General features: G+C 37.6%; 2 protein-coding genes across 2 annotated transcripts; one reads left to right on the top strand and one right to left on the bottom strand.

The window, feature by feature from the left end:
* Nucleotides 1–4,989: 4,989 nt before the first annotated feature.
* On the bottom strand, nt 4,990–5,622 carry LOC111621085. Its single transcript, XM_023363145.1, has one exon. It carries the CDS (start codon nt 5,620–5,622, stop codon nt 4,990–4,992), a length of 633 nt encoding a protein of 210 aa, XP_023218913.1.
* Nucleotides 5,623–6,914: 1,292 nt separating this feature from the next.
* LOC111621084 lies at nt 6,915–8,543 on the top strand. Its single transcript, XM_023363144.1, has 3 exons — nt 6,915–7,046; nt 7,225–8,488; nt 8,536–8,543. The coding sequence occupies exons 1-3, from the start codon at nt 6,915–6,917 to the stop codon at nt 8,541–8,543; spliced, it is 1,404 nt and encodes a 467-aa protein (XP_023218912.1).
* The last annotated feature ends 4,149 nt before the right edge of the window (nt 8,544–12,692 follow it).

Here is a 12,692-nt window from a genome sequence, read left to right as displayed (position 1 = left end):
AGAGCATTATCCAAACGAAACTGTGGTGTTCAGTTACAGCTATACACTGTTTGCCATATATGTAAGATAAGGTGATCTATCAACCATATATAGGCTTTGCACTTTGTAAACGTCATCAAGTATGGTGTCCCAGGATTTGTGGATTATTCTTCCTAAATTATAATTTTTTCTATTTCTTTCTTTATATTTATATGGTCATATAATTGTCTTTTGTAATTATTAGACTCTTACTTTTTAATTTTCATTGTATTTATATTTATTTGGCAACCATAATTATTACAGTGTTCTGCTACAGCAGAATTTGCATTTTTCCCTTTAATTTAATGGAAGAAAAAAAAAGTTTATTCATTTACTTGTAATTGTGATCCATACAAAACTTATGTAGGTGAAACAAAAAGGACATTGAGAACAAGAATAAAAGAAAACATACGCGCAATAAGAGGGAATTGTGCACATTCTTACTTCTAATGCATATATAAAGGGATTACCACAATTAATTTCGAGCATAAATCAAATTCCGAGTTGAGCAAAGGATACTTAACACTCACCTCTAACTTCCCATTTTCCCTACTCCCTGTATATTCACGTAGCCATATAAAGAAGTATTAAATTTCTCTATTTTTATCCTAATAATAATATATGATTGCCTGAAACAGTTTTAAATAACATTACAGAAAACCCTTCTGGTATTTTGGATCGGTAGTATCATATTGATAATGCTGGCAATATTTGGATTGCACGGTTATAAAAGAGAAACGTCACCAAACGACACTATAGTATATTTACATCACACGTTATCGCCATTTGCTTTTACTGCGGCTACGACATGGATTTCTGTTGCATGCATTACAGGATACGGTGGTAAGTAAATGAATTTTGAAGCAATTTCACATAAAATTTGGCTATTGTTTAAGTATTCTATTTCTAAATTGATTTCTTATTTCATATTAATAGCATGATTTTATTACAGGTATCTGTAATCGAATTTTCTCATTGCGAATATTTTGTATGTTGGATAATTTAATTATTTGGATCTACATGCTTCACGTACCAGTTTTAATGTATATTTACGGTCATTTACGGAAAGGTCTTTACGCATCAGCAATAACTCTGGTAAGATCAGTTTAATAAGAAATAATAAATAATAAAAATTCAGCGAAGAGTTGCTTAACTTTCCCGGAAACATTCAAAACTACAAATGTGGCATCATGTAATTGTGTTTTATTACTAAAACTATATTTTTAATTATTATCAAATGGCAAAAAACATAATTTTGAATATAAAGATGGGTTTTATAAAAAATTGTAAATGCTACTGGAGGTAATGGATGGCCGCCATTGGTTAGACGAAACCTGGCCGTCTTTCTCCATCCATTTACATCTCCACAAAGACTGTCTTTATCAGAAGGCTGTAAACGTGAATTAGTTAAGTCCATGACCACGTTTTAAACTAAAACAACATCTATTTACAACAATCCTCGAGTACACTTGAAAGAGAGCTACACGTGCCCATGGCAGCGATCACCCGACAAGAAGAAGCAACAATACCTAGAATTCTCTCTGGGAAAAACCTAGTCCCCGTTTTTCTATCCGGGATTCACGGGAAACTCGTAGAGGAGTGACGCCATCTCACCAGTCCGTGATTTGTCGCCGCAATACACCCCTCCTACCGACCGCGATCGATGAATCTCACTGGGGGTTTGATTTTGCGGCCATGTCGTGAGGTCTTCGTCTCGTATGCGGGTTCTGGTTGGTGAGTATGCCCAGCCATCTTGTTGCTGGGTTGGTCTATCACCGGCTGTGCAGGGCTGATTGAGTCTTTCTCCTTGAGCATAAAGGCATGTTTCAGTCTGTTGATGGAGACGACCACTTCTTTGTTATTTTTTTTAATTTTGAAGAATTTGTCTCCCTTTTCCACTACGGGGAATGGTCCGTCGTAGGAGGGCGTAGTGGGGCGCGTACAGCATCGTAACGTATAAAAACGTGGCTACAGTCTCTTAAATGCATGGGAACAAAAAGTTTGGGCTCCACATGCGATGCTGCTGGCATTAATGTTAAGTTTTTGAAGAAAGACTTTAGTGTCTTTATGAAATCTGCAGTGTTTATGTCCGCTGGGGTAGGATCAAAGAATTCACCTGGTAAACGTATTGTCTGTCCGTAGACTCACTCACTGGACGTTGCTTGTAGGTCAGGCTTGAACGTTGTCCTTAACCCAAGTAGTACGGTAGGGAGTATCTCTGTCCACCGTTCTGCTAAGTAGGTTTTCAGGGCACATTTTAATGTCTGATGCCAACCTTCGATCATACCATTAGCCTGGGGGTGAAAGGAGCATGTATGTGCTTGGAACCCCTTTAGAATAGCCAAAGACCAAAACAATTGTGATTCAAATTGGTGTCCCTGGTCGGTGGTAATGACCCGTGGAACGCTGAACCGAGCTATCCACGTTCGGTATAAGGCTTTAGCCACAGTGTCGGCCTCTATATCCTGCAGTGGTTCTGCTTCAACCCAACGAGTATATCTGTCGATCATAGTGAGACAATAACAATGATTTGCGGAAGGAGGGAGTGGACCAATAAGGTCGATGTGGATGTGATAGAAACGTTTGTTTTCCACGGGGATGCTTGTAATTGGACTTTTAGTATGTCTAGTAATTTTGACGCGTTGGCAAGGAATGCACGTAGTTGTCCACTTGCGACAGTCACCCTCCATGCCCGGCCATATGAACCGATCGGTTATTAGCTTCACTGTGGCTTTACTGCCTGGGTGCGAAAGGTCATGCATGGCATGGAAAACTGATTGCCTTTGCGTTTCGGGAATAAAAGGGCGAATCTTACCGCACTTTTATTCCCGAGTACAATTGTACTGGACACATCACAGTACAATTCTACTTGATTTTCTGGTAATATTAGTTTTTTAAGCTGTAGACTAGTCGAACTATTTCCCAAAAGTGATTGGAGGTTTGGGTCAGTCTTTTGTGCATCAGCAATTAATTTGTAATTTATGGGAGAAGGGCAAACAATAGATTCGACTCTGGAAAGTGTATCGGTCGGAATATTATCAGTTCCTTTTATGTATCGAATGTCAGTGGTGAACTGGCCTATATAGTCTAATTGACGTAATTGTCTGGGTGAGCATTTTTCGCTTTTCTGGAGAAAAGCGAATGTCAATGGTTTGTGATCTGTATATAACGTGAAAGGTCTAGCTTCCACCATAAAACGAAAATGCTTAATTGCCGAGTAAGCGGCTAACAGCTCGCGATCGTATGTCGAATATTTCTTCTCCGTATCTGTAAGTTTGCGCGAAAAAAAACCTACCGGCTCTGTGCCGGCTTTAGTGACCTGATGCAGCGCGGCGCCCAGAGCGAACTCCGATGCATCAACCTGCAACGCTAAATGTGTGTCCGGGGCTGGATGAGCTAGTAGAGCTGCGTTTGCTAATCGAGTTTTGGATTCCTCTAATGCCTTTTTTGCTTCGTCTGTCCATGAAATTTCCGCATTGTCGGATTGTTTTGCGCCTTTCAAATAGTCACAAAGCAGGGCTTGAGCCTGCACAGCATATGGAATATTACGGCGGTAGTAGTTCAACATGCCTAAAAACCTACGGAGCTCCTTTACTGTTTTGGGTCGCTCGATCTTTATGATGGCTTCTACTTTCTGGGGGAGAGGTTTGATTCCGCTGGCGTTGACTAAATAACCTAGGAAAGGTAATTCATTTGTATTGAGTATGCATTTCTCTGGGTTTATTCGGATACCATATTCTGATAAACGTCCGAGTACTTTTTCCAGATGCACGTAATGTTCCTCCTTTGTCTTACTTGCCAACAGGAGGATGTCGTCTATGTAGACAAAAACAAAATCTAATCCATGTAAGACTTCGTGCATAAACCTCTGGAAAGTTTGTGTCGCGTTGGACAACCCAAACGGCATGTATAAAAATTCATAAAGGCCGAAAGGTGTTGTAATTGCAGTCTTGGATACGTCTTCGGGGTGGACCAAGATCTGATGATATGCTCGCGTTAGGTCTATTTTGGAAAATATAGCCTTCCCGTATAAATTCTGAGCAAAATCTTGTAGATGAGGCAGTGGGTACCTGTTCGGCACCGTTATTCTATTAAGGGCCCGGTAATCCCCGGTGGGACGATAGTCCCCGTTCGGTTTGGGTACTAAGTGCAGTGGGTTGGACCAATTGGAATTACTCGGCCGACAAATACCTAGTTCTAACATTAACTGGAATTTTTTTTTTGCGATTTCCAGCTGTTTGGGATTAAGACGGCGGGGATGAGATAAAACGCTATGTCCTTTGGTAATAATACGGTGGACTGTGTTATGTTTGGGTTTGGTGCTAGCTGGATATGGTTGAAGGATATCTTTATATTTGTTTAAAATGTCGCTGAATTCCGAATTAGAAGCAATTAAAGTAATGTTATTTTGCGCGCCGTGGTGAGCAGACCCTGTCGTTGTCAAGGACGTTAATGGGTCTGTAATGCGGGCGTTTTTTAAGTCGATCAGGAGACCAAAGATTCTTATGAAATCGGCGCCTATTATTGGTTTGCTGATGTTTGCGATTACAAAAGGCCACGTAAATTGGCGCCTTAAGTTTAGGGACACGGTTATGGTTTTTGTGCTGTAAGTCTTTATCAAGGAATTGTTGGCCGAATAAGGTGTCAATGAGGCGGGTGCTCTTAATGCCATGGCGGCGTTATATGGTAGAACGCAAATGTCGCTACCACTGTCGATTAGGTAGTGACGACGTGAGGTTGGATCGTAAACGAATAGGCGGCTTGTTTTGTTAATTTGGAAATCACATTGCGCCACGTGTGATTTCCGAGCTAGTTTCCCTGATCTCGGAATTTGCAAGGGGCCTTACATTTATTTGCTTGATCACCGAACTTCGCGTGATACCAGCATAGGTCTTTTGCCTGGGGTCGAACAGGTGTCTGCGAACGCCGACAATTCCGAGATCAATTCCGGGGGTGTCTATAATCGCGTGATTATCTGTTGCTGGGCCTTGCTAGGCGATTAACTTGCTCTGTTAACTCAGCGACCTGCGTTTGGAGCTTCATTATGGCCGCGTGTGTACTATTTTCGTTCCTTGCTAAATTAGTTTTGGCTATTTGCAAAGGTGTGAGCTCAAGAATTTTATCGGCCATTTGGGCTAATTTGTCTAAATCCCCATCGGAAACAGAAAGAATTGCCTGAGTTTCTTTGGGTAAACGCTGAATCCATAGCGTTCTTAAAAATTCCTCCCCGACTTTATTACTAGCTAGTTGTCGCATTTTGCGTAAAAGATGAGATGGTTTATCATCTCCTAACACGGCATTAGACAGCAAATCTTTCACTCGTTTTTGTTTGGAATCGGAAAATTCTGCTATGAGTCGATCTTTTAGTATTTGATATAAATTTTCCCTAGGAGGGTTTTTAACGATATCGCTCACGTACGCTAACACTTCCGAGTTGAGAGCTGAAACCACTGCGTAATACTTAGTAGTATCTTGCGATATATCGGCGAGTTTAAACTGGACCTCGATATTAATAAACCATAAATCGGCTTTTTTATCCCAAAATTGGGGAAGTTTAAGAGCTATCCGACTGCTTTCTGGCTTAAGATCGATTTCGTTTGGCATTTTAAGGCAACCAGGGAATACCTACTCAGCAGAACAGCAAAAAATATGGAACAGAAAACTCCACTTACCCGTGTTAGATGACATTCTGGCAAGAGGTTGCCGACGCACAAATGTGAGGACAATTTCGCCGGTTTCACCTATCCAAGAAGCGTCGTCTATCGTAGTCGCGGAATTTATTTCGTACTATCCACTGAGGGAACACAATGTAGTACTAGTAAAGGTATTGTTCTTTCTTTGGTGTTCGAATTCACGTCGAATCACGTTAGGGTCACCACTGGAGGTAATGGATGGCCGCCATCGGTTAGACGAAACCTGGCCGTTTTTCTCCATCCATTTACATCTCCACAAAGACTGTCTTTATCAGAAGGCTGTAAACGTGAATTAGTTAAGTCCACGACCACGTTTTAAACTAAAACAACACTTATTTACAACAATCCTCGCGTACACTTGAAAGAGAGCTACACGTGCTCATGGCAGCGATCACCCGACAAGAAGAAGAAGCAACAATACCCAGAATTCTCTCTCTGGGAAAAACCCAGTTCCCGTTTTTCTATCCGGGATTCACGAAAAACTCGAAGAGGAGTGGCACCATCTCACCAGTCCGTGATTTGTCGCTGCACTACTAACGCTGAAATTGTCATAACGCCGGATTCTACTCGAAATAAGATGTACAATCTGTAAGAAGTTTTTATAGAGAAATCCCGCGAAGAGGCAAGAGAAGAAAAAAAGCAGGGGGCACTAGTTGTTTTTGATAAGACGAAGCAGAAAATGGCTGCCTAGTCTTTGTACATAGTTAATTATTATAATTAAAGTTAGTTCAGTAGTTTTTACCATTGCCTTTGACTTATTTCAAACAATTCTACACTCTATAAACACGAGTCGTACAAGAATTGGCGCAGTCGACAGGATTAGCTGAATGTGCCACTACCAACCACGTCTACAAGAAACGAGCCGAAACAAGTAAGGCGCACGGACGAAGGTAGGAAGTCTTGAAGTTTAAGATTGAAGTTAAAAGTGTAAAATTTTAGTCGTAACCGAATCAAAGTCATAGAAAAGCTTAAGAGCTAACTCTAGGAAGCAATAGCTTAAAGATTTAGCGCCGATATTAGACAAAAAGTAAAGAATTTAAGTTGACGATCGTGATTCGGTTAGAAGCTAATATGTCTGCGGTTGAAGAAATTAAACATGATTTAGAAGGAAGGACCATTAAATATTTGAAAGAGGAATTGGAGAAAAGGCAATTATCATGAATTGGTAAAAAATCTGAACTAATAGAACGAGTAACTAGCGCAATGTTAAGTGAAAAAGAAAATGTTAGCGAAACTAGCAAGGCAAAAGAGGAACAAGTCGTTAACGAATCTCCTTCTGAACATCAAGCTGTAAATCCAAATCCTATGAGTATGATGCAAACGCTAATGGAAAAAGTAATATTATTAATAGATAACCAGCAACAGGCAGTGCGAAACTTAAAGGAGACAGTTATTAAAATCCAAACTGTACCTGATTTGACAAGTTCTTTTTTTGAATTTGGTGGTACTACTACAGAGAGTGCTGACGAATGGTTGAATTATATTGAATTGACTCGAAATCAACAGAGACTAGCTGACGAGTTCTCTTCCTGAATTTGGTGGTACTACTACAGAGAGTGCTGACGAATGGTTGAATTATATTGAATTGACTCGAAATCAACAGAGACTAGCTGAGACCCAAGTTCTTCCGCTAGCCATCAGCAAACTGAGAGGAACAGCGAAAAACTGGCATAAAGCAATTGGTTACCAGCTTAACAATTGGACTGAATGGAAGACAAGCTTAAAAAGCGAATTTGGTAAAAGACTGACATTGAGAATGTGGTGTGACAGAGTGAAAGAAAGAGAACAAAGACAAGATGAAAGTCTCACAGATTATTTCTATGCTAAGCTGTGTTTGTTGCGTACCAACTGTCCTGTAAATGTTACTGAAGTTGACGAAATTGATTATTTGCTGGATGGAATAAAAAATAAACAATACACAATTACTATTGCTACTCATGATGTACACAGTATTGCTGAACTACAGCGTATAGCACGCAAGATAGATGAGCAAGAGACTGAGGCCAGGATGCATATGAAGACTCAAGTTCAACAACCTCACAAGTTCTCAAATAATACGAATGCTCTAGTAAAGGATCCAGCTATTGCAGTTGATTTTATTAAACGTACAGACGAGAAGTCGATAAGAAGAAACCCCAAGTGGAATGCTCAGATGCCTTTACAAATGACCCGATGTTACAAATGTCAACAGTTAGGACATCTAGCCAAGACCTGTCCAAATGAAAATATTGCACAGACCAATGAATATAAAGCTGAAAGAGGAGGCTCAAAAGAGATTAAAGACAGTAAGAAACAAAAACAAAAGAGCAATGCTTTAAACATCAATGCTAACGCTTCTAAAGTTCATAGCCCATATATTAATGTTGAAGTGTCAATGATAGGAAAGATAAGAGCCCTTGTTGATACAGGTTCATGTCGTACAATAATTCGTCGGGATCAATTACCTGATGGTATAAGGATGTTAGATGACAACACCACAGAGTCTACTGGTATTGACATGACAAAGGTGAAACCAATTAGATTTGTTGATCTACCTATTCGGTTGCAAGGCCAAGTCACCACAGTGAAAACGGCCGTGTTCGAGAACAACCCAGTTCCTTTGACTTTGGGAATAGATTGGATTAGCCAAGCTGGAGTGAAAGTGATATTGAAGAAAGATAAGTGTGAAATAGTCACAAGAGATGGTAATGTGATTCCAGCACAACCTCCCATTGAAGAAGCAATACAAGAATCATGCTTGTTACTTCCTAGTGCTGTAGCAATACATACAACGGAGAGTAAGACTACGTTTGAAGACCAATGGAACTATCATTCCCAACCCGAGGAATGTGATGAACTATCAAACCCAGAGGAGTTCATACTTCAAAGTACAGAGAGCCAGAAATCAAATGTTAAATGAAGAACAAAGGAAGGAAATTGAACTGTTAATTAGACAATATGACCGTATATTGCAAAATGAACCGGGAGAATATAATAGAGTTCATCATCGTATAGAACTGACAGACAAAACACCAGTAAGGAAAACACCATACCATTATTCTTGGAGTGATCGAGAATTTATTAATGAAAAAATAAAGGAAATGCTTTCGTCAAACATTATACGAAGGTCGAATTCACAGTATGCATCTCCAGTCGTATTAGCCAAACAACCTCACCATGTTACGACAAAAATACGACTTTGTATTGATTATCGGGACCTGAATAGCAAGACAAAACGCGACTCATTTCCATTACCAAGAATAGATGATATTCTAGATAAGTTACATAATGCCAAATATTTTTCGTCTCTTGACCTTAAGAGTGGTTACTGGCAAATTCCGATGGCAGAAGAAGATATACATAAGACAGCGTTCATTACAGCAGACGGATTGTACGAGTTTAACAAAATGCCGTTTGGATTATGTAACGCTCCAGCCACTTTTCAGAGGGCGATGTCAGAATTATTTCAAGGACAAGAAGGGATACTAGTTTACCTAGATGACATCATTTTGTTTTCATCAGATTACGAACACCACAAGAACTTAATCAAAACAGTACTAACAATACTAGCAAAAGCTCATTTAAGGATATCACCACAGAAATGCCAATGGGGATTAAGAGAAATTTCTTGTTTGGGATACCTTGTGAATGGAGATGGTAAACGACCGAATCCAAAGAAAACAGAGGCTGTTAGTCACATAAAAACGCCTACGACCAAGAAACAGTTACAATCTTTCCTGGGACTTATGTCGTACTACAGGAGGTTTATTCCAAACTATGCCTTGATTTCAGCACCATTAAGACGAATGATGAAATTAAACAACTATGAATGGAACGAAGAAACTCAAGATAGCTTTAAAAGATTGATTCAATGTCTGAGGGAAGCACCTATACTTGCTCACTTTGACCCTGATGCTGTAACTGAGGTACACACTGATGCCTGTCAAGAAGGTATCGCAGCAGTACTCATGCAGGTACAAAATGGAAAGAAAGTTGTTGTTGAATATGCAAGTCGAAGTACCAGTGATACAGAACGCATTCTTCATTCGACCGAGCTCGAAGGGATCGCAGTACACTGGGCCATCTGTGAAAGATTTCGACATTATTTGGTTGGAAAGAAATTTACCCTATACACTGATAACTGGGCAATCAGTTGTTTGAAGACTAAAAGAAAACTTGGACGAAAACTCGCTCGCATAGCTTTAGAGTTACAGGAATATGAATATGATGTTAAGCATAAGAAAGGAGCTACCAACGTACTACCTGACATTTTATCTAGAAATCCAATCCAACAATTGAACGTACAAACGCTAAGCATGGAGAGGAAAATCTTTAGTGAAATCAAACGCCATCAAGGCAACGACCCAAAATTAGACAGCATAATTAGAATATTGAAAGACGCTGAGAATAGATTGACTCAGCTATTTATTAATCGAGTACAAGCAGTTGAAAATCTTGCTGAAGCTCATGATCAGAATAAAACATCTTTTGACAAAAATAAGCACAAATCTAAGATTAAGGAACACGATTTAGTATTATACCGTCGTTTAAACAGACATAAATTTCAGAGCAAATGGAAAGGTCCATATGTAGTAAAGAGGATGATTAATCCTGTCACCTATCTCATTGAAGGAATTCAAGATGATGACAACAGAATCGTACTCGTAAGTCAGATTTGTCCTTACTATCAAAGAACCTATCGAGAAAGACAACGTGCAAATGAAGCTACAAACAAAAATAACTGTTACTAATGTCTCTAGAAGATAGAGAAGAATTTTAAACAAAAGCTATTTTTTGTCTAAAAGCAGTCGTAGCCGAGATGTAAGAAGTTTTTATAGAGAAATCCCGCGAGGAGGCGAGAGAAGAAAAAAAAGGGGGGCACTAGTTGTTTTTGATAAGACGAAGCAGAAAGATGGCTGCCTAGTCTTTGTACATAGTTAATTATTATAATTAAGTTAGTTCAGTAGTTTTTACCATTGCCTTTGACTTATTTCAAACAATTGTACACTCCATAAACACGAGTCGTACACAATCTCTCTTTATTTTTTCACTTTCGGTACCTTTAACCACCAACATTGAATAGCTTGACTCCCGTAATAATAAACCTCCCTGTAAAAATTTTTAAAAATTTCAACTTAAAGCAAGAGAGTTATTAAGCTTCAAAAAAGATGATCAAAATGGTGTCCTCCCCACATACACACACACACACACACTAATATGCGTACATTCAGTAAATTCCCTGAATGATTTATATTTCTCGATGTATCGAGGTCCCTGTTCCAGAAATGTTAAAATCTTGGAGGCTCTCTGTTTGACCTATTTCCTCTGTTATAGTTAACAGAGCGATAATGTAAAAATCACAGTATTATAGTGAAATTTTGTTAATAACCAATACGAGAAATTACTTCTTGTTTATGTGCTTTTGGATAGATGAGAAAGTTGGCTTAAATTACCAATGAAATAAAAACGGCTTGATCGAAAAATCAATTATATGATATGTTCAGACACCTGGTTTATCGAAAGTGAAATTAATCCATAATTCTCTATGAGCCTATGGCTCATAGAGAATTATGATAAAATGTGATATTGCTCATAGAGAATTATGGATAAAATGTGATATTGGTTCATAAATATACGGGCACATTTCTCGAATATACTTTACAGGAAAATCAACAGTAAATGTTGTCCATTAATCTGAGACTTTGAGTGAATTCTGGTTTGGAATATCTCAAAGTTTTCCAAATTCGAAGATATAAAGATCATTCTTCTCCAGAATAATGGTTCTGGAGACCCTTTTTCTGTACAGTCCTGTGTTTTATTTAACATTATTTGATAAGTAAGTGAGAAAAAAACGAATGCTTGAAAATTAGAAATATACAGAAAACTTATTCATGTGGTGTGGAAATTTTGCTTTTATATATTGTCACGAGTGACTAAAATTTAGAAAGTTTCTACACCCAGAAAACTTAAACTCCCTTCATATAAGGTAAAGTAAGGATGAGGCAACTATGTCCTTACATGATAAGACATATGTGGAGGAACTTTCTTATCTTTGATGTAACCTGATATAAATATATAACATAAAGATGTGTATAAATACAGAAGTAATTTTTGGCATTATACACGAAAGCGTTACATCGAGGTATAAATGTAAGCTTTTAAAACATAAGTAACATCATAAAATGTTTTTAAGAATAAAAGATATTGTTATTTAATAAAAATCAAAATTTATTTTTTTTAATTAATGAATATTTTTTTATTTGTTAGTGGATGTTGTTCCTAATGGTGATGGGCCTAACTTTGATAGCGTCGTTACTCATGCATTTATTTGTGGAAACACCTTTGAATTATCTTATTAATAAAAGAGTTGATTTTCTCTGTAAGAAGAAAAAAGTTAATAGAAACGAAGAATGCAGAATTGATAATTTGCATGAAAATCAGAACAATGACAACAATAAAGTCTAATAATATCAATTATTTTAATCTGATTAATACACTTGAAGATATTATGATTCCAAATATAATTAAGTTGATTTGTAACAATATTGATTAAATGTATTTCTTTATTCGATATATTTAAATGTATTCAATAATATAGGTATAATTGTATTTAATTGAAATATAATTAAAGTGTTTATAATAATATTTGCAATAAGTTGTAAAATTACAATTTGGGGAAAAATAGCTTGACATTTCGTAATTTCGTATATTAGATATTTTGTATTTGCATGAATTTACGAAAATATATTATCTTATTATTTCATTGTTTATTACAGGCATATATTCAAAAGTATACAAGTAAAAATGTTTCTTTTTATTACAAAATTGAAAAGAAAATTTTCTACTTGTATACTTTTATACTTCTAAGAATATAATTGTGTACTTATTTTTTCTTAATAATTTGGGGAAAAATCGACCAAAATATCTAATTATTTGTGTATCTGCAACTTACTAGTGCTCAGAAACTCTCGTTATATTTCAGTTTATTCTAATTTTAAATAT

The sequence above is a fragment of the Centruroides sculpturatus genome, unplaced genomic scaffold, assembly GCF_000671375.1.
Source record: "Centruroides sculpturatus isolate CEXI.00-Female unplaced genomic scaffold, Cexi_2.0 scaffold294, whole genome shotgun sequence".
In the NCBI taxonomy this organism is placed as follows: domain Eukaryota; kingdom Metazoa; phylum Arthropoda; class Arachnida; order Scorpiones; family Buthidae; genus Centruroides; species Centruroides sculpturatus.
The sequence above is the reverse complement of the archived record's forward strand: the minus strand, read 5'-3'. Positions and strand labels throughout refer to the sequence as shown.